This window comes from Myotis yumanensis, unplaced genomic scaffold, assembly GCF_028538775.1.
Source record: "Myotis yumanensis isolate MYYU_CA2020_CCGP unplaced genomic scaffold, mMyoYum1.0.hap1 SCAF_5, whole genome shotgun sequence".
Lineage (NCBI taxonomy): Eukaryota > Metazoa > Chordata > Mammalia > Chiroptera > Vespertilionidae > Myotis > Myotis yumanensis.
In genome coordinates, this window is record NW_027223756.1 from 90842756 (window position 1) to 90860518 (window position 17763).

The 17763-nt window shown below is 50.3% G+C and overlaps 1 protein-coding gene across 3 annotated transcripts in view; it reads right to left on the minus strand.

Moving 5' to 3' along the window:
* The window catches only part of ELL (elongation factor for RNA polymerase II), a 65227-nt gene extending 49212 nt beyond the window's left edge, over positions 1-16015 (minus strand). For all 3 annotated transcript variants that reach the window (XM_070416449.1, XM_070416450.1, XM_070416448.1), the window contains exon 1: positions 15862-16015. In XM_070416449.1, the coding sequence (XP_070272550.1) occupies positions 15862-15996 (135 nt within the window). In that variant the 5' untranslated portion in view covers positions 15997-16015. The remainder of the gene's footprint in view (positions 1-15861) is intronic.
* Between the last annotated feature and the right edge of the window lie 1748 nt (positions 16016-17763).

A 17763-nucleotide genomic window follows, 5' to 3' on the forward strand; every position in this document is an offset into this window, starting at 1 on the left:
TCCCCACTGCTTGCTCCCCCCACAGGTGCTCTAGGCCAGCGGTCGCCAACCGCTGGTCCACGGACCACTGGTGGTCCATGAGGTCCGAAAGGTTGGCAACTGCTGCTCTAGGCCACCCAGGGTACTTACTCCCATCTTACAGACCACAGACCTGACTAGGGCTGGGCTCCTGTACCTCACTGCCATCTCCACTCATCCAGAGCAGGGCAAAGCCGGTTGTCCCTGCCCTTCCTGTTATCTGCGCCCAGGTGACCTGTTCGAAATCTTCCCTCAGGCAGGTCATGAAGCCAACCCAAGTCCACCTTAAGTGTGGGAGCCACCATGCCCCCATTCAACTGGGGTCAACTGCAACCAGGGGAATCCTGAGCCCACTGATGATCCAACAGGTGTTGGAGGCCCTGCAGACCTTAACTCTCCTGAACAGTCGCATTCACCTTAGTGTATTTTAAAGGCTCTAAGAACAAGTTCGAATCAATCAGGATGGCTACCATAATAAAAACAGAAAAGAACTAGAGTTGTCAAGGATGTGGAGTAGTTAGAACCCTTATGCATTGCTGGTGGGAATGTAAAATGGTGCAGTTACTATGGAAAACAGTCTGGCAGCTCCTCAAAAAAGTTAAACACAGAATGATCATATGATTCAGCCATTCCACTTCAGGTTATATACCCAAAAGAACTGAAAGCACTGTCTCAAAGAGATGTTTGTACATCTACATGCACGGTAGGATTATTTACAGCAGTCAAAAGGTGTAAGCAACCCGTGTCCACTGACAAAATAAGTAGATAAACAAAATGTGGTCCATCCATATGATGGATTATTCAACCACAAAAAGGAAGAAAATTCTTTTTTTTTTTAATATATTTTTATTGATTTCAGAGAGGAAGGGAGGGGAAGAGACAGAAACATTGATTGGCTGCCTTCTGGACGCCCCCTACTGGGTGGGGATCGAGCCTGCAACTCGGACATGTGCCCTTGACTGGAATTGAACCTGGGACCTTTCAGTCCACAGGCCAACGCTCTATTCACCAAGCCAAACCAGCTAGGGCAGGAAGGAAATTCTGACACCTGCTACAACATGGGTGAACCCTAAGGACATTTTGAGTGAAATAAGCCAGTCATAAAAGGACAAATACTGTATGATTCTAGTTACATGAGGTCCCTAGAGTAGTCAGATTCATGGAATAGAGAAGCAGAATGGTGGGTGACAGGGGCAAGGGAAGGGGGATAGGAGTTAGTGTTTAATGGGAACAGAGTTTCAGTTTGGGAAGGCGAACAAGTTCTGAAGATGGATGATGTAAATGTATTTAATGCCACTGAATTATACATTTTAAAATAATTAAGACAATAAATTTTGTTATATGTAGTTTATTACAATTAAAAAATTTTTTTAATGCTCTGAGAGATCCCAGGTAATGACTCTTGCTGATTAATCTTTGCACTCCCAAGGCTTCCCTGATCTTCACCAGTCATAGAATGGAGCCCCCAGTGGAGTGAAATCGAGGTGGAGTCGAGCCCCCCACAGTGAACCTAGGAAGGGGCTGGAGCCATCTACACTGAACAAATCAGAGCAGCCACTGCCATTAAGTTGAGCTTCTTTGCAAGAATTAATCTCAACTTCCTGCCCTGGCGCCCCTTACCTTCATGTTCTCTGGTTGCCCTGCCACTGGGCCTCCCTCCAGTGCCACTCTCAGATCTCAGGCAGACATCGCCAACCTAGGCTCCTTCCCAGTTTGCCCTGTTTCCTAAAGGCACCTCCTGCCCTCAGGAAGCTGAGTTTCTTCCTTCCGGTGTCATCGCCTGTTGGTTGCCACCACTGTGCCCTCGGTTGACTTCCCTCACAGGGGCATGGGGACTGCAGAGTGAGGTCTGACCTGCAGGCGCCCATCAGTAAGTGCCAAGTTAGTCTGTATCCAGGTGAGGGAAGAAGTGGGCCAGGACTCCTTAGGCCCGTCATTCCCGTAATTCCTTTGCCTAGGCCCCGCTGGCCCAAGCTGGATGATGGAGGAGACAGAACCCCCACCTCAAATCCCGAGGAAGAGCATTCCTAAGTGGAGGGGTCTGGCTCTTCCAGGCTGCCCTGTGATTCCCTAATATCCACAGGCTGGAGCGTAACGTGACGGCAGAGAGGAGCCACTTCACCCTAGACTCCAGGCCTGATTCTTCACATTCCCTCAGCAATGGCCACCAGCCCAGTGGATTCAGCAGTCACCCCAGACCTGGCAGGACATGTCTCCAGAAACTTGGCCAGCACTTCCAAACCCTGTCCGCTGCCCACTCCATCATCACTGCCCCCAAGACTGCTGGAGGGATAGAGGAGGGGGTGCACTGGGGGGCCCAGCTCTCTCCAATACAGTGGATGGGCTTCAGCAGGAAAGCTGCTAAAGGAACTGAGGAAAAGTTCTGGCCAGGTAGTTCAGTTGGTTAGAGCATTATCTCAATACAAGGTTTTGAGTTTGATCCCTGGTCAGGGCACATACAAGAATCAACCAGCCTGGCCAGTGTGGCTCAATGGTTGAGTGTCGAGCTATGAGCCGGGGGGGGTCACAGTTTGGTTCCAGTCAGAGCATATATCCGGGCTGCAGGCTTGGTTCCCAGTAGGGGGCCTGCAGGAGGCAGCTCATCAGTGATTCTCTCTCATGATTAATGTTTCTCCCAGTATCCTCACCTGTTGGTTGTCACCACTGTGTGTGTGTGTGTGTGTGTGTGTGTGTGTGTGTGTGTGTGTATGAATCAACCAATAACCCTGGTCAACATGGCTAAGTGGTTAGAGCACTGGCTCGCAAACCAATGGGTTGGGGGTTCAATTCTGGTCAAGGGCACATACCTGAGTTGCAGGTTCCCCACCCCAGTTGAGGTGCACTGGGGAAGCAACCAATTGATGTAGCTCTCTCACAATGTTTCTCTCTCCTCTCCACCCCCTTCCATTCTCTCTAAAATCAATGAAAAAAAAAGTCCTCCAGTGAAGATTAACAACAACAACAAAAAAATACAACAACAACAAAAAAGAATCAACCAATGAATGCATAAATAAGTGGAACAACAAATCAATGTTCCCCTTCCTTCCTTCCTCCCTCCCTCCCTCCCTCCCTCCCTTCCTCTCTGTCTCTCTAAAATCAATCAATAAAAAATATAACTTGCCAGAACCGGTTTGGCTCAGTGGATAGAGCGTCGGCCTGCGGTCTGAAAGGTCCCAGGTTCGATTCTGGTCAAGGGCATGTACCTGGGTTGCGGACACATGCCCAGTAGGGGATGTGCAGGAGGCAGCTGATCGATGTTTCTCTCTCATCGATGTTTCTAACTCTCTATCTCTCTCCCTTCCTCTCTGTAAAAAATCAATAAGATATATTTAATAAAAAAATATATATATATATATATAACTTGCCCTGACCGGTTTGGCTCAGTGGATAGAGCGTCAGCCTGTGGACTGAAGGGTCCCAGGTTCGATTCCAGTCAAGGGCATGTGCCTTGGTTGCGGGCACATCCCCAGTAGCGGGTGTGCAGGAGGCAGCTGATCGATGTTTCTCTCTCATCGATATTTCTGACTCTCTATTCCTCTCCCTTCCTCTCTGTAAAAAAAATCAATAAAATATATTTAAACATATATATATATATATATATATATATATATATATATATAAAAAACTTTTTTTTAAACTGGGGAAAGCCATTTCTTTATTTAAAAAAGAAATCCTTAACTACAGAGGCACAGGAACAGATACTCTAAGTTCTGAAAAACTGCACTTTCTTATTTGCAGGACACAGGGGCAAGAGCAGTCAGCGTCCAGACCTCTCATTGATCTGACCTGAGAGACCACTGCAATAGCAAGCACTGCTTCAACCCATGGTAACTGAGCCTCAGGAAGAGAGCCAGTGGCCCATTCCCCAGGCTATGAGCAGAAGTGGCTGCAGCCCAACAACCAGACTCCAGTGTGTGGCATCCTTCGGGGAGATGCGTCCTTACCAGGACATTTACCCTGAGTATCTAAGCTGGACGTGGCAGCAAGGAGAAAAGCTAACCCCACCCTACCCCCCACCAACCCCCCACCACACACAAACAAGCCTGGGATAGGTACAGGGCACATCCTCAGGAAAGGTGCTCCTTGCACCAAGCCTCAGTCCCCGGAAGAACTAAGGAAACACCAATGATGAATTGTGGAGGATTAACCTTGGCCCTCCATTACTGTGGCTCATTAATTTCTCAAAGGCAGAGCTGTCCAAGGTGGTCTGACCACCACGAGGACTGCCTGTTGAGGTTGATCCAGGTTGCTGCTGCCCCCAGGCACTGTCACAGGGTGCAACACCTCCATCCAGGCCTGGCTATGGCTCCCCTAGCACCTACTGTCCAGCACCTATTGACCAAGACTAGTGCAATAAGGAAAACCTGGCATCCAATTGTCCCAAACAAAGAATACAATCCAAGAATCAGAATAAGAAAGGCTGCTGGGCCTGGCTGGTGTGGCTCAGTGGTTGAGCATCAACCCATGAACCAAGAGGTCACTGGTTCAATTCCTGGTCAGGGCACATAGTGGGGTTGCAGGCTCAATCCCCAGTAGCGGTTGTACAGGAGGCAGCCTATCGATGTTTCTCTATTCCTCTCACTTCCTCTCTCTCTAAAGATCAATAAAAATGTATTTTCTTTAAAAAAGGAAGGCTGCTGGCTCCCACCGCTGCCGCATCTGTTCAAAACCACCTTCAAGCTGCACTATCAGGACACTGGCAAGAACCTGATGGCATCCATGCCCTGGGACAAGGTGGCAACCCAGAAAGATGTGGCTCCAGAGCAGCGATGTCAATGCCAATGGTGGCCCACCTGCCACAGACTCGTATTAGCTCTCCTGGCCACAATAGCCTTCCTTTCAGCCAAGGGTGAATCCAGAACCCTGTGTGTCATCCTAACTCTCAAACACCCAGCTTAGGCATGACCATAAAGCCCAGTGTGTGATGGCATTTATGCCACAGCCAGAATCAGGAAAGATTAACAATGTCCCTCCCCACCCCAACCAGGCATAGGGGGCAACCCACATCCTTCCCATACCTGACTCCTTGCCTGGCCCTCAACACTGCCCCAGCACAGGTCTCCCTGCCTCTAGGCCTGCCCTCTCTGACCATTCACCCCCAAAGGCCAGAACCCGTCTCTCCCAGGCCTTGATTGCAACACCTGCAGCCTCCTACTCCATTCAGGATGCACAAGGACACAGAGGTGCCCCTCACCACACATCAGCGCCTCTGCACAGCACTCAGGACAGGGACACGGCTCTGTGCAACAAGGAAGTCTAGGATCTATGCAGTGCTGGAGGATAACCTGTTAGGGTCCACACTGCAAAGACTTAGCCACTAAAGAGTAAAGTTTACTACTGTAATAAAAAACAGAGCTTACACAGTGTCAGGGAAGAAGTGATATCTAAGACTAGAGGCCCAGTGCACGAAATTCATGCACAGGTAGGATCCCTAGGCCTGGCTGGCAGGGCCAAGAAGGGCCTTCCAGCTGCCTGCCGGGGCCTTCCTTCATTCTGCACTGCCCCCTGGTGGTCAGCGCACGTCATAGCAAACGATCAAACTCCTGGTCTCCCAGTTGAACTCCCAAGGAAACACTCTGCATATTAACCTTTTATATATATAGACTAGAGGCCCAATGCACGAAATTTGTGCAAGAGTAGGCCTTCCTTCCCCCAGGTGCCGGCACTGGCTTTCCTCTGGCACCTGGGACCAGGGCTTCCCTCCAGCCGCTGGCAGGCACCCGGAACCCAGGCTTCCCTGGCAGCCCCAGCTTCGTCCAGAAGGTCATCAGGAAGGACGTCCGGTCTAATTAGCATATTATACTTTTATTAATATAGATTATACAAGTACACCAGTGTAGAAGACAGTGCCTGGACACAAGACATAGCAAGGTGCCAAGGGCCAACAGTAGCCATGGGAATAGAGTATTTAGTTATTATGCCAGTTTTCTACACTAAGCTATACTGCTTTTATAGTAACAAGAAATAAATCCCTGACATAGTAACTCAGTTGGTTAGAGTGTCGTCGCAATATGCCAAAGTTACAGGTTCAATCCCCAGTCAGGGCACATACTAGAATCAACCAATGAATACTAAGTGTACCAGTTAATAATGTGGATTTTTTCAATAGATGGAGTTACACATATCTACACTAATAAAAGAGAAAAATGGTAATTAGCGTACGACCGCTACCCTTCCCATTGGCTAATCAGCATATCCTTATGCAAATTAACTGTCAGCCAAGATGGCGGCCGGCAGCCAGGCAGCTGGAAGCGAACATGAGGCTTGCTTGCTCCAGTGACTGCAGACTCCAACGTTCCCCGCCTGCGCTGCCGGCCTCTGAGCTAGCAGTTTGAAACATTCTAACAAATATAGGCCCGGGATCTCAGAGCTGAAGTTATACATTGTTTCGATTACAGAACGGCAAACAAACCAGCAGCAGAAGCCTCAGAGCTAGAGCCAGAGCTAAAGCTGGCCCAGAAGAAAAAAAAAAAAAAAGAAAAAAAGGAGCGGTTGGGAGCTTCAGTCAATTGCTAGCCTGAAAGCAGCCCTCAGCCCCTCACCCAGACTGGCCAGGCACCCCAGTGGGGACCCCCACCCTGAAGGGTGTGTGACCAGCTGCAAACAGCCATCATCCCCTCATCCAGGCTGGCCAGGCACCCCAGTGGGGACCCCCACCCTGATCCAGGACACCCTTCAGGGCAAACCAGCCTGTCCCTAGGCTTCTATCCTACATAGTAAAAGGGTAATATGCCTCCCAGCACCGGGATCAGCGGAGCCAAGAGGTCTCCTGGCACCAGATCAGCATGACAGGGTGCAGCACCCAAACCCCCTGATCGCCCTGCGGCTCTGTGTGTGACAGGGTGTGGCATCCCAACCCTCTGATCGGCCCTGCTCTGTGTGTGACAGGGAGTGGCGCCCCAACCCCCCCTCCCCCACGGGCCCTGCTCTGTCTGTGATGGGGTAGAGCCATAACCTCCCCATCGGCCCTGCCCTGAGTGTGACAGTGGTGGTGCCCCAACCCCCTGATCCGCCCTACTCTGTGTGTGACAGGGGGCGGTGCCCTAACTCCCCTATCGGCCCTACTCTGTGCGTGACAGGGGAGCTCCCCAACCCCCTGATGGGCCCTGCTCTGTGCATGAGAGGGGGGAGCTCCCCAACCCCCTGATGGGCCCTGCTCTGTGCGTGACATGGGGGGGGGGGGGCAGTGCCCCAACCCCCTGATTGGCCCTGCTCTGTGCATCACAGGGGGTGGTGCCGCAACCTCCCCATTGACCCTGCCTTGAGTGTGATAGGGGGCGGTGCCCCAACCCCCCAATCAGCCCTACCCTGAGGGTGACTGAGGGTGGCATCACAACCTCCCAATCTGCCCTGCTCTGTGCATGACAGGGGGCGGCGCCCCAACTCCCCAATCAGCCCTGCTCTAAGCCCGACCAGGGGCTGCACTTAGGGATTGGGCCTGCCCTCTGCCACCCAGGAGCAGGCCTAAGCCAGCAGGTCGTTATCTCCCGAGGGGTCCCAGACTGCGAGAGGGCACAGGCCAGGCTGAGGGACGACCCTTCCCCCCCCCGAGTGCACAAATTTTTGTGCACCAGGCCTCTAGTGTTGATATATATGCAATTTGATATGTATATTATGTTGTATTGACAGCAAGCTTCAAAACTTCATATGTCAAATTTGCTTAAGGTGTTAACATCATAGACATTTTTACGCTTAAAAATGTCGAATTTCGCCCTGACCAGTTTGGCTCAGTGGATAGAGTGTCGGCCTGCCGATCGAGGGGTCCCGGGTTCGATTCCGGTCAAGGGCATGTACCTTGGTCGCGGGCATATCCCCAGTGGGGGGTGTGCAGGAGGCAGCTGATCGATGTTCCTCTCTCATCGATGTTTCTAACTCTCTATCCCTCTCCCTCCCTCGCTGTAAAAAATCAATAAAATATATATTTTTTTAAATGTCAAATTTCATGCCAAAAAAATAGCATTTGCGGGAAGTTTTAATTCATTACTTTATTTTGAAGAAAAAGTTATCATAGACTTCCAGAAGCTTATAGTGAACATGCTCCATCTCAAGATACTTGTGAACCCTGGTTTAAACGCTTTAAAAGTGATATTTGGATGTGAAAGACAAAGAACGTCCAGGTCAACCGAAAAAGTTTGAAGACCAACAATTACAAGCATTATTGGATGAGATGCATGTGAAACTCAAAAACAACTTACAGAAAGATTGCTCAGCAAACAATTTCCGACCGCTTACAAGCAATGGGAAAGATTTTAACCCTTTGAGTGCCAACCAATATCCTAGGAACTATGCTAAAATTGCCAAGGCATTTTTGCTGATTTTACAGCAGTTTAGGAAAAAAATTATGAATCGCAAGTAAATGAAGTTACATATTCAAAAACTTAAGGAAACCTTTACTACATTTGTTTTCATCTTTGACATATATTGTTTGCTGATAGTATTATAAAACACTAGTAGAAAAAAAATTGCCGATAGCGCTCCCGGCACTTTTGGCGAAAGACAGAAGGAGCGCAATCGCGCTCCCTGGCACTCTAGGGGTTAAAGGAAGGAAAATGGGTGCCACATCAATTGAATGAAAGACAAATGGAAAACCGAAAAGTCATCAGTAAAATATTCCTTCAACGGCAGGAAAGAAAGTCTTTTTTGCATCGAATTGTGACTGGTGATGAAAAGTGGATTTATTTTGAGAATCCCAAATGCACAAAATCATGGGTTGATCCAAGTCAACCATCAACATCGACTGCAAGGCCAAATCACTTCGGAAAGAAGACAATGCTCTTGTTTGGTGGGATCAGGAAGGTGTGGTGTATTATGAGCTTCTAAAATCAGGTGAAACCGTTAATACTGATCGCTACCGACAACAAATAATCAATGTGAACCACGCTTTGATCGTGAAACAACCAGAATGTGCCAGAAGACATGGCAAAGTAATTTTGCTTCATGATGACGCACCATCACACACTTCAAAACCAGTTAAAGACACGTTAAAAGATCTTGCCTGGGAAGTATTAACCCACCCCCCGTATTCACCAGATCTTGCTCCTTCAGATGACCACTTGATCCAATCGATGGCACACTCGCTTTCTGAGCAGCTCTTCAAAACGTAAGAAGTGAAAAATTGAGTCTCTGAATGGTTTGCCTCAAAATAAGAAAAGTTCTATTGGGATGGTATCCACAAATTACCTGAAAGATGGGGAAATGTGTAGCTAGCGATGGACATTACTTTGAATAAAGCAATTTTGATGTTTCTCTTGAAATTATCGTGTTTTCTTTGATTACATAATCTGCCATTATTAAACGGTACACCTAGTACATAAATAAGTAGAACACCATATTGGTATCTCTCTCTCTCTACTCTCCTCCCTTTTTCCTTTCCTTTCCTTTCCCTCCCTCCCTCTCTCTCTCTCTCTCAAATCAATTTATTTTTTAAAAATCAACTTTCTACATGTGTCACTTTTAAACAGGGGTTTGGTGAACCCATGAACTTTACAAACATGTGGGACTCCCTTTCCAGAGGGGCTGTGGCAAGTCACAAACATGCCCCCTGACCAGGTGACTCAGCCATGGCCTGGAAGGACCAGGCCCAAGAATATAATTAGCCTCAGACTCCATGCAGCTACTTGGTGTGGGGACAGGAGAGCTCCCCTCTGGACAGTTAATGTGGACACCAGCTTCTTTATTAAAATGTAAAGTGACAGCCCTGACCGGTTTGGCTCAGTGGATAGAGCATCGGCCTTCGGACTCAAGGGTCGCAGGTTTGATTCCGGTCAAGGGCATGTACCTTGGTTGCGGGCACATCCCCAGTAGGGAGTGTGCAGGAGGCAGCTGATCGATGTTTCTAACTCTCTATCCCTCTCCCTTCCTCTCTGTAAAAAGTCAATAAAATATATTAAAAAAAAAAAAAATGTAGCCGAAACCGGTTTGGCTCAGTGGATAGAGCATCGACCTGCGGACTGAAAGGTCCCAGGTTCGATTCCGGTCAAGGGCATGTACCTGGGTTGCGGGCACATCCCCAGTAGGAAATGTGCAAGAAGCAGCTGATCGATGTTTCTCTCTCATTGATGTTTCTAACTCTCTATCTCTCTCCCTTTCTCTCTGTAAAAAATCAATAAAATATATTTTTTAAAAAAAATGTAAAGTGACAAAACAACCACAAGACATGGCTGTCCATAACACTCACTTGTTTTGGGGGGGGTGGGTTATTCTCAAAAGCGTTCCTTTGTCCTCAGCTGGCGTGGCTCAGTGGTTGAGTGTCAACCTATGAACCAGGAGGTCATGGTTCGATTCCCAGATTCTAGGTCAGGATACATGCCCGGTTGCGGACTCACTCCCCACTTTAGGGATTGTGCACAATCCGATCCAGGAGGCATCCGATCAATGATTCTCTCTCATCATTGATGTTTCTATCTCTCTCTCCCTCTCCTTTCCTCTCTGAAATCAATTTTTTTAAAAAGTATATTCAGTGGGGCCTTGACTTACGAGTGTCTCAACTAACAAGTTTTTTGAGATACCAGCTGTCTCTTGGCCGATTTTTTGCATTGAGTTGATAGAGTAATTTGAGTTAATGAGCTCCTTAACGAGCTCGGTCTCGGAACGAATTAAACTCATAAGTCAAGGCCCCACTGTATGTTTTTAAAAAGTGTTCCTTTGTGCTCTAGGGTGACTGCAGAGCAGCCACATATCACTGGAGATGAGATCTTCTGGCTGTGCAGCTCAAACCAAGAAGCAAGTGATAAAGGCAGAGAGAGTGGGGAGTGAGGCCCTAAAAACCAAGGACAGGGGAGGCCAAACCCCAAAGGCACAGCATGGAATGCCAGCTGGGCCTTGCCAGGCCAAAGGGACAGGGCTCCTGCCACAGAGAAGCGGATTCCCCAAACAGGGTCTGCTCCAGCCCAGAGCCCCGCATACAGAGAGAAATGGCCTTGTTTTTCAAGTATTCATCAGGGATGTCACAATCCTGGAGTGATGTCAAAACTGCCTCAAGGGTTATGAACTCTGGCCTTGAAGATGAGTCAACAGAGGGTGGGTTTCAGAGAGCAGTCTGCTGTTTACACACAATCCCCTTGGAGATCTGCATGCAGCTGGAAGGCTAGTCAAGGGTTGTGATGGCAGGCAGGCTGGCTCCTCACAGAGCCTTACAGCCTCCAGCAGAAACCACCAGCACTCACCCGGTGCCCAGAATGCTCCCCCTCTTCAGCATCTATGAGACATAAGCATTCTGACCGGGACTCACTCCACCCAAAACCATCCAGTGCCCACCTTGAAACACACAAGCAAACTGAACCCTTATGGCTCCCCGCCCACAGGACCCAGCACACCATTCAGAGGGGGTATTCTGATTCCGCCTTTGGGAGATTCCTTCCGGTGACTCCACCTCCCAGAGTCTCCACCCTTTTCTTCACCACTCCACCACAGGGCTGACGGGACCAGAGGAAGTAACGTGTACAGCTTGGGACCGGTTACTTTCATCTTCAGGCTTTCTTGGGGGGAGAGGGCACAAGACCGACCCAGACAGCAACCTCAGGCATTTGCAGGGCCACTCATGTTACCAACACTCACAGGAGCCTGAAACACTGGCATTTTAACTAGGACTCTAGACCACCATGTGACTCCCTTTCATAGCTGTGTCCCAGTGGCTCAAGATCCCTCCCAACTTGAGTGGGAACCTGGGCCAGTGAGGACAGTCTGAGTGACCTCGGGCATGCAACAATACTTCTCAGAGCCCAACTGCCCCCAAAGCACAGTGGGAACAGTAAGCTAGCCCTCCTGCCAGTGTTGTGAAGAACAAAGTGGTTTACAGGGGCCTGGCCCACAACCAGGAGGGGCAGTGCCACCTAGTCCTAAAGGTGGGCCATCTGTAAAGCAGACAAGGCTAACAAGAAGCTCCCCTGATAGGGCCAAGTGGGGCACCCCCCAGAAGGGGAGCCAAGCCTGCCTTCCAGAGCCTTACTGTGGGAGGGGAACAGAAGCTAAATTAAGGCTCCTCCTGCCACCGGTGCCGGGCTGACATCCACGCAGCCGCTCCCTGAGCAGCAGCGAGCAGCACCCAGCACAGCTCCAGAACAGTACAGGAGTATTCACTGCAGACCTCCTGTACTTCCCCCTTCCCGAGGACAAAGTCCTGCAGCCACCCTCTACAGCTTACTGGCCCTCTCCCCCCCCCCCCCCCCCCCCCGCCCTCCCATGGCCTCCTCAGCCCCTTATGTCTCAAGGCCTGTGCACCTAGCTTTCCTGGACCCCTCACCCAGCAGACCTCAGCTGTGGCATCTCCTAGAAGCGCCACTCTCAATCACCACCCTTTCACATCACCTGTCCCTATGCCATCATGTTGCCCCATTTTACTTCCTTCCTGACACTGACCACTAACAAGTTCTTCGTGTTGATTTCTGTGCTGCCCTGTTCATTATGTCTCTTGCCTCTAGAACAGTGGTTCTCAACCTTGGCTGCACATTAGAATCACCTGGGAATCTTTTTAAAATCCTGATTTCTGGGTCTCATCCTCCAGAAATTGTTTCTTTGTTACTAATGTTGTGGCCTCACCCCATAACAAAGAAACAGAATTTCCAGAGGATGAGGCCGAGAAATCAGGATTTTAAAAAGATTCTCAGGCCAAAACCGGTTTGGCTCAGTGGATAGAGCGTCGGCCTGCGGACTGAAGGGTCCCAGGTTCGAGTCCAGTCAAGGGCATGTACTTGGGTTCCGGGCACATCCCCAGTAGAGATGTGCAGGAGGCAGCTGATCAATGTTTCTCTCTCATTGATGTTTCTAACTCTCTCTCTCCCTTCCTCTCTGTGAAAAATCAATAAAATATATTAAAAAAAAAAAAAAGATTCTCAGGTGATTCTAATGTGCAGCTAAGGTTGAGAACCACTGCTCTAGAATGTCAGCTCCTGGCACTAGGGGCATGCCTTGGTCACTTGTGAATGTCCAGCTCCTCAGCCATGGATTGTGTCCACACTTCCTCAGTCTTCTCTCCCAGAAGTAACCCATCACAGCAAAAAAGGAGATCCACAGGAGTAGCTCCTTCAGGACTCACTTGAATTTTTATATTCAAGGAGAAGCCCCAAATCTGGATGGCTGGTGGCTGCGTGTATTACCACATCTTCACCTTCCACCAAATTCCAGGCAGGTCCTATACAGACCAGGTGCTCAGTCAGATGCAGGTGGATGTAAGAGCCCAGGCCCCCTGTCTCCAGGGCTCTGCTCTAACCTCCAGGCAGAGACTGGCTCTGGGTAGAGGCACCAAGTGTACATGAGGGGTCAGGGATATGGTGAGGGGCACATATGTGCCAAAGGATCCCCACAGCCCCAAGAGGAGGAGGATTTGGAGCTCAGAGAGGGCCAGGTGCTGGGATCCTCAGAGCTGTGAGGAGAAGGATCTGGACTGGCAAGGATCAGGCACTGCTCCAAGACCTCACACAAGCAGAGGTGAGATTCAGCTCCCAGAAGTAACCCATCACAGCAAAAAAGGAGCTCCACGGGAGTAGCTCCTTCAGGACTCACTCGAATTTTTATATTCAAGGAGAAACTGCACGAAACCCCAAGTCTGGATGGCTGGTGGCTGTGTGTATTACCACATCTTCACCCTCCACCAAATTCCAGGCAGGCCACTAGGTCTGCACAAAGGCAGCTCAGAGTTCAGATCCCACTGGAGAGAGAAATTTCAGGGACTTCTACGGGAGCTGCTCCAACAGCTAGGATTACAGGAAGTTCCTGTCAGTCCCCTGCCACTTCTGAATTTGTACAAGCCTCTTCACAATTAAAAAGTAAAAACAAAAATCCTCTCCACAAATTGCCATTGGCAAACCATTTAACCACAGCACGAGAGAACAGGAAACGCTAGACACTATTAACAAAGCTGTGCACCTAAGGTTTTGTTAATAACCAATACACTGTTCTGGTCACACAAACAAGTTCTTCAAGTCGCCTTCCCCATGTCCAGCTCCCAAAAGCACCAAGAGCACCTGGGTCGCTCTCATTTTAGCCAGTCTAGCACATTGCCCAATGGGTATGATTCAATACAAAAATTGCCAAGTCACTTAAATTTCCAGACAGCTTCTGAGCAAAACACAGGTTTGGGTCCCCCGAATTTTAGCCCAGGCAGCCAAGTTGGCCAAGGATGGCTTGAAGAAGCTCTTTGAGGGAGTCCCTCCTAGCGACGGACTCTAAGGTACACAGCTGGGCTCCATGTGGAACCTGCCTGAGTCTGCAGTTACCTTCACCCTCACATGAGGAAGATCTAGCTTTAGTTAGGGGATGTAACCAACACCCTAAATTAAAAATAGCTGCGTGACAGCATGAGGTGAATGCACAGGCAGGCCTTCCGGAGGACCCATGGATCCGGCAAGGGCAGCATGACAGGGAAGGCGGGGCTCCTAACCCAAAGTGACCAGGTACCAAGTTCACCTTATTACATGACTCATGAGCTCTCCCACAGCTGCCTCTAGGAAGTCTGCCTTCCTGCAGGACAAGTCACTCAGGACGGAATTCTGCAGGGAAGGGAGGCTCAGGCCAACCACTGTGCCCCTACCTCCTCCTGCTCCTCCTCCTCCTCCTCCCCAAAGGAGTGCCTCAGCCTCACCTTGAGGAATCTTTCTGACAAGATGAGAATTCGCTCTTACAAAAAAGATCAGGTTCCCCCAACTATTAAGGGGAAACTGAGCCATCAGAACAGGAAGAAAATTGCCCAAAGAGGTGGGAAAAAGCACGGGAAGGGTGGGCACCTGGGAAAGAACAGGGGAAGAAATTCCCAGTTCAGCTAATGGTGCTGAACAAGTCCTGGGCAGGAAGAAAGCCACATTCCTTCCTAGTTAGTCTCTCCACACACCCGCCCAAGGCCCCCTCACCCCTGGTATACACAAGCACTCACACACACCGAGGGGGGCCTCCTCGGCCACTACTGACTACAAGCCCCCACTTTCCAGGCAGGAGGCACAGAGCTCCTAAACCACTTCCCCGCAGGACCTAATCGCTGGGCACCTGCCACTTCTGTCCTAACACAGACGGAGTGCCATGACACAAACAGAAATGGGAAGAAGCAGGTCTGACCACAGTCCCAGCTGTGCCCCGAAGTCAGGCCTGAAAGAGGGTGCACAGCAGCCTCTTCCCCACCCCCTGCCCCAGGTCAGGTGGCAGAACTGAAACATCTTGAACTTCCCCAGATGGGCCCAAATGGACCCCTGAGAAGTTCAAAGCCAGCAGCCAGGTGCGGCGGCCGGAGCCCCCTCCCAGGTGCCCACCACCGGCTCCCAGCCCACATACACAGCTTGCTCCCCACAAAACACTTCCACTCTCGGAAGGAGGTCTAAAGAAACAGGGTCACCTGGGGGAGGAGGAGCGGAGAGGGGGTAGTTTCAGAAAAACTATCAATATCTACCCAAATTCCGCTTCCCAAGAACCCAGAGTGATCCCAACTCCAGCGGCCTCACTGGAAAGACTCAAAGACGGCGCCCCCACACAAACGGAACGGGACCCCACAGGTGCCTCTCTGACCCATCCTAGTGAGGACTCTGACGGAGAAGCCGCAGCCCCACTCCCACCGCTCTCCCCCGGCCAGGTGAACAGATAAGTTCTGGGTGGACAGGGAAGGGTCCCAGACGCCTCCAGGTGCCACACAAACGCCCCCCTGGGCCAGGCGCGCGAGTTCCGGCCCCTCCGCCGGCCTGGGCCTATCGCCAGTGTCGCCTCCCGGGACCAAGGAGGAACGTGATTCTCGCACCCTGCCGGCCAATGGGTCCACAAACAGCACCCCGAACGCCGGACCCCGCGCCCCGAGGCCCGGACGCCGGGCGAGGGGCACGCGAGGCCGGCCTGCACCCCGACGTCCCCGACGGCCACACCGCTCACCTGGCTGGCGCGGTAGGTCTCAAAGGCTCTCAGGGCACTGTCGGTGAGCTTCACGTGAAACACGGACACCTTGCTGCTGTCGCTCACCCGCCCGCACGACAGCCCGTAGCTCTGATCCTCCTTCAGTGCCGCCATCTTGCGACCATTGCTACCCGGCCCCCCTTCCCGGCTCCAGAGCGGGCGCGCCGGCCACGCCCCGCCCCGCCGCCTGCTGACGTGCTGCATTATTCATGAAGCGCTGCCCACGCCCTCTTCGGATCCAGCGAAGTTTACCGACGACGCCACACGGCCGGCCGACGTGCTGCATTATTCATGAGACGCGGCTGGCCACGCCCCCTGCAGCTATCACGAAGCCCGTAAGTCACCGCCCCGACGTTCTGCATATTTATGAAGGCTGGATGGCCCACCTCAGGGGCGCACTTCCGCTCCTAGACTCCGCCCCGACACGCGCATAAGTCCAGGCCCCGCTCATAAATATATTATTCATAGGTTTGACTCAACCAGGCGCGTCGAAGTCCCGCCCCACCAGCCACTGATGTGATGTATTATTTATGAGGTCTGTTTGGCTTCTGATGAGTCTTAATGAGAGTGGAGGGGGCGGGGCCGGCGCAAAACACGTGGAGGGCGGATCCAGCAGCTGGTCGGGTGGGTGGGCGTGGCCATGCAAACCAGCGCGCGTTGAACGCTGGGTTGGACAGGTAGGGTGTAAGGTGGGTGGATAGGTTTAGATATCCACCCTTACCTTGGGGCTTTAAGGGATTAGGAAAGCCGGTGCACTTCGTTCATGATAAGAGATAAAATCTTTTAAGGGATAAAATTTTGAGGTGAGAGGAAGGTGAAGTTCAGGGACCTTCTGTATGTCCCTGCCCAAGTGACCCCCATGAGCCCTGACATATGGTTGTCCAGCTCCCCCATTTTTAAAAAAACGTTTTACATGTTACAAAATTAATCCATTTAAAGTGTAAAATTCAGTGGCACTTAGTATATTTACAATTCTGTGCAGCCACTATCACTTTAATCACCCAAAAAGTAAACTCCATACCAAGACACTCCCCACTGCCCCCTCCCCAGCCCCTGGCAAGCACTAATCTACTTTCTGTACCTATGGATTTGTTAATTCTGGGTATTTCCTATCCATAGAATTATACATGTGACCTTATGTGTCAGGCTTCTCTCAGCATTGTTTTTGAGCTTCATCCATGTTGCAGCCTGTATCGTGCTTCATTCCTCTTTATGGCCAAGTAATAATCCGTTGTGTGGATTGACCATTTTGTTTATCTATTATCTGTTGATGACATCTGGGCTGTTTCCACTTTTTCACTATTATGAATAGAGCTGCTGTGAGCATTCACGTAGTTTTTGTGTGGATGGATGTTTTCCCTTCTCTTGGGTCTATACCTAGGAGTGGAATTGCTAGGTCATTTGGCAATTCTGTTTAACTTTTCAAAGAACTGCCAGACTGTATTCCATAGAAACTGACATTTTATCCAGCTCTCATTGCACAGATGGGGAAACAAGGCTGAAGACAAGTGCTAGCTTGTCCAGGAAAGCTCCTGCTGGGCTCCTGACCTGTGGAGAGCTCTGGAGTAGTTTGCTTTCTCCCTTTAATTACAGATGGTAGTCACAGGATGAAGATTTTGAGGTGAGAGGAAGGTGATGTTCAGGGGCCTTCTGTATGTCCCTGCCCAAGTGATCTTGTTAGTTCTAGGCCAGCACTACCCTTCATTTACTCCCTTGACCATGAACTGCTGAGGATCTGTGCTCAATGCTTGGCATCCATGACTGCCTTCGGGGATGGATACAGTGGTTTGCACCCATCAGCTAAATGAGGAAACTGAGGCTTGGAGAAGTAAAAGAATTAGCAACACTGCAACCATGGGCTGCACTGCTTGGTAACAAGCA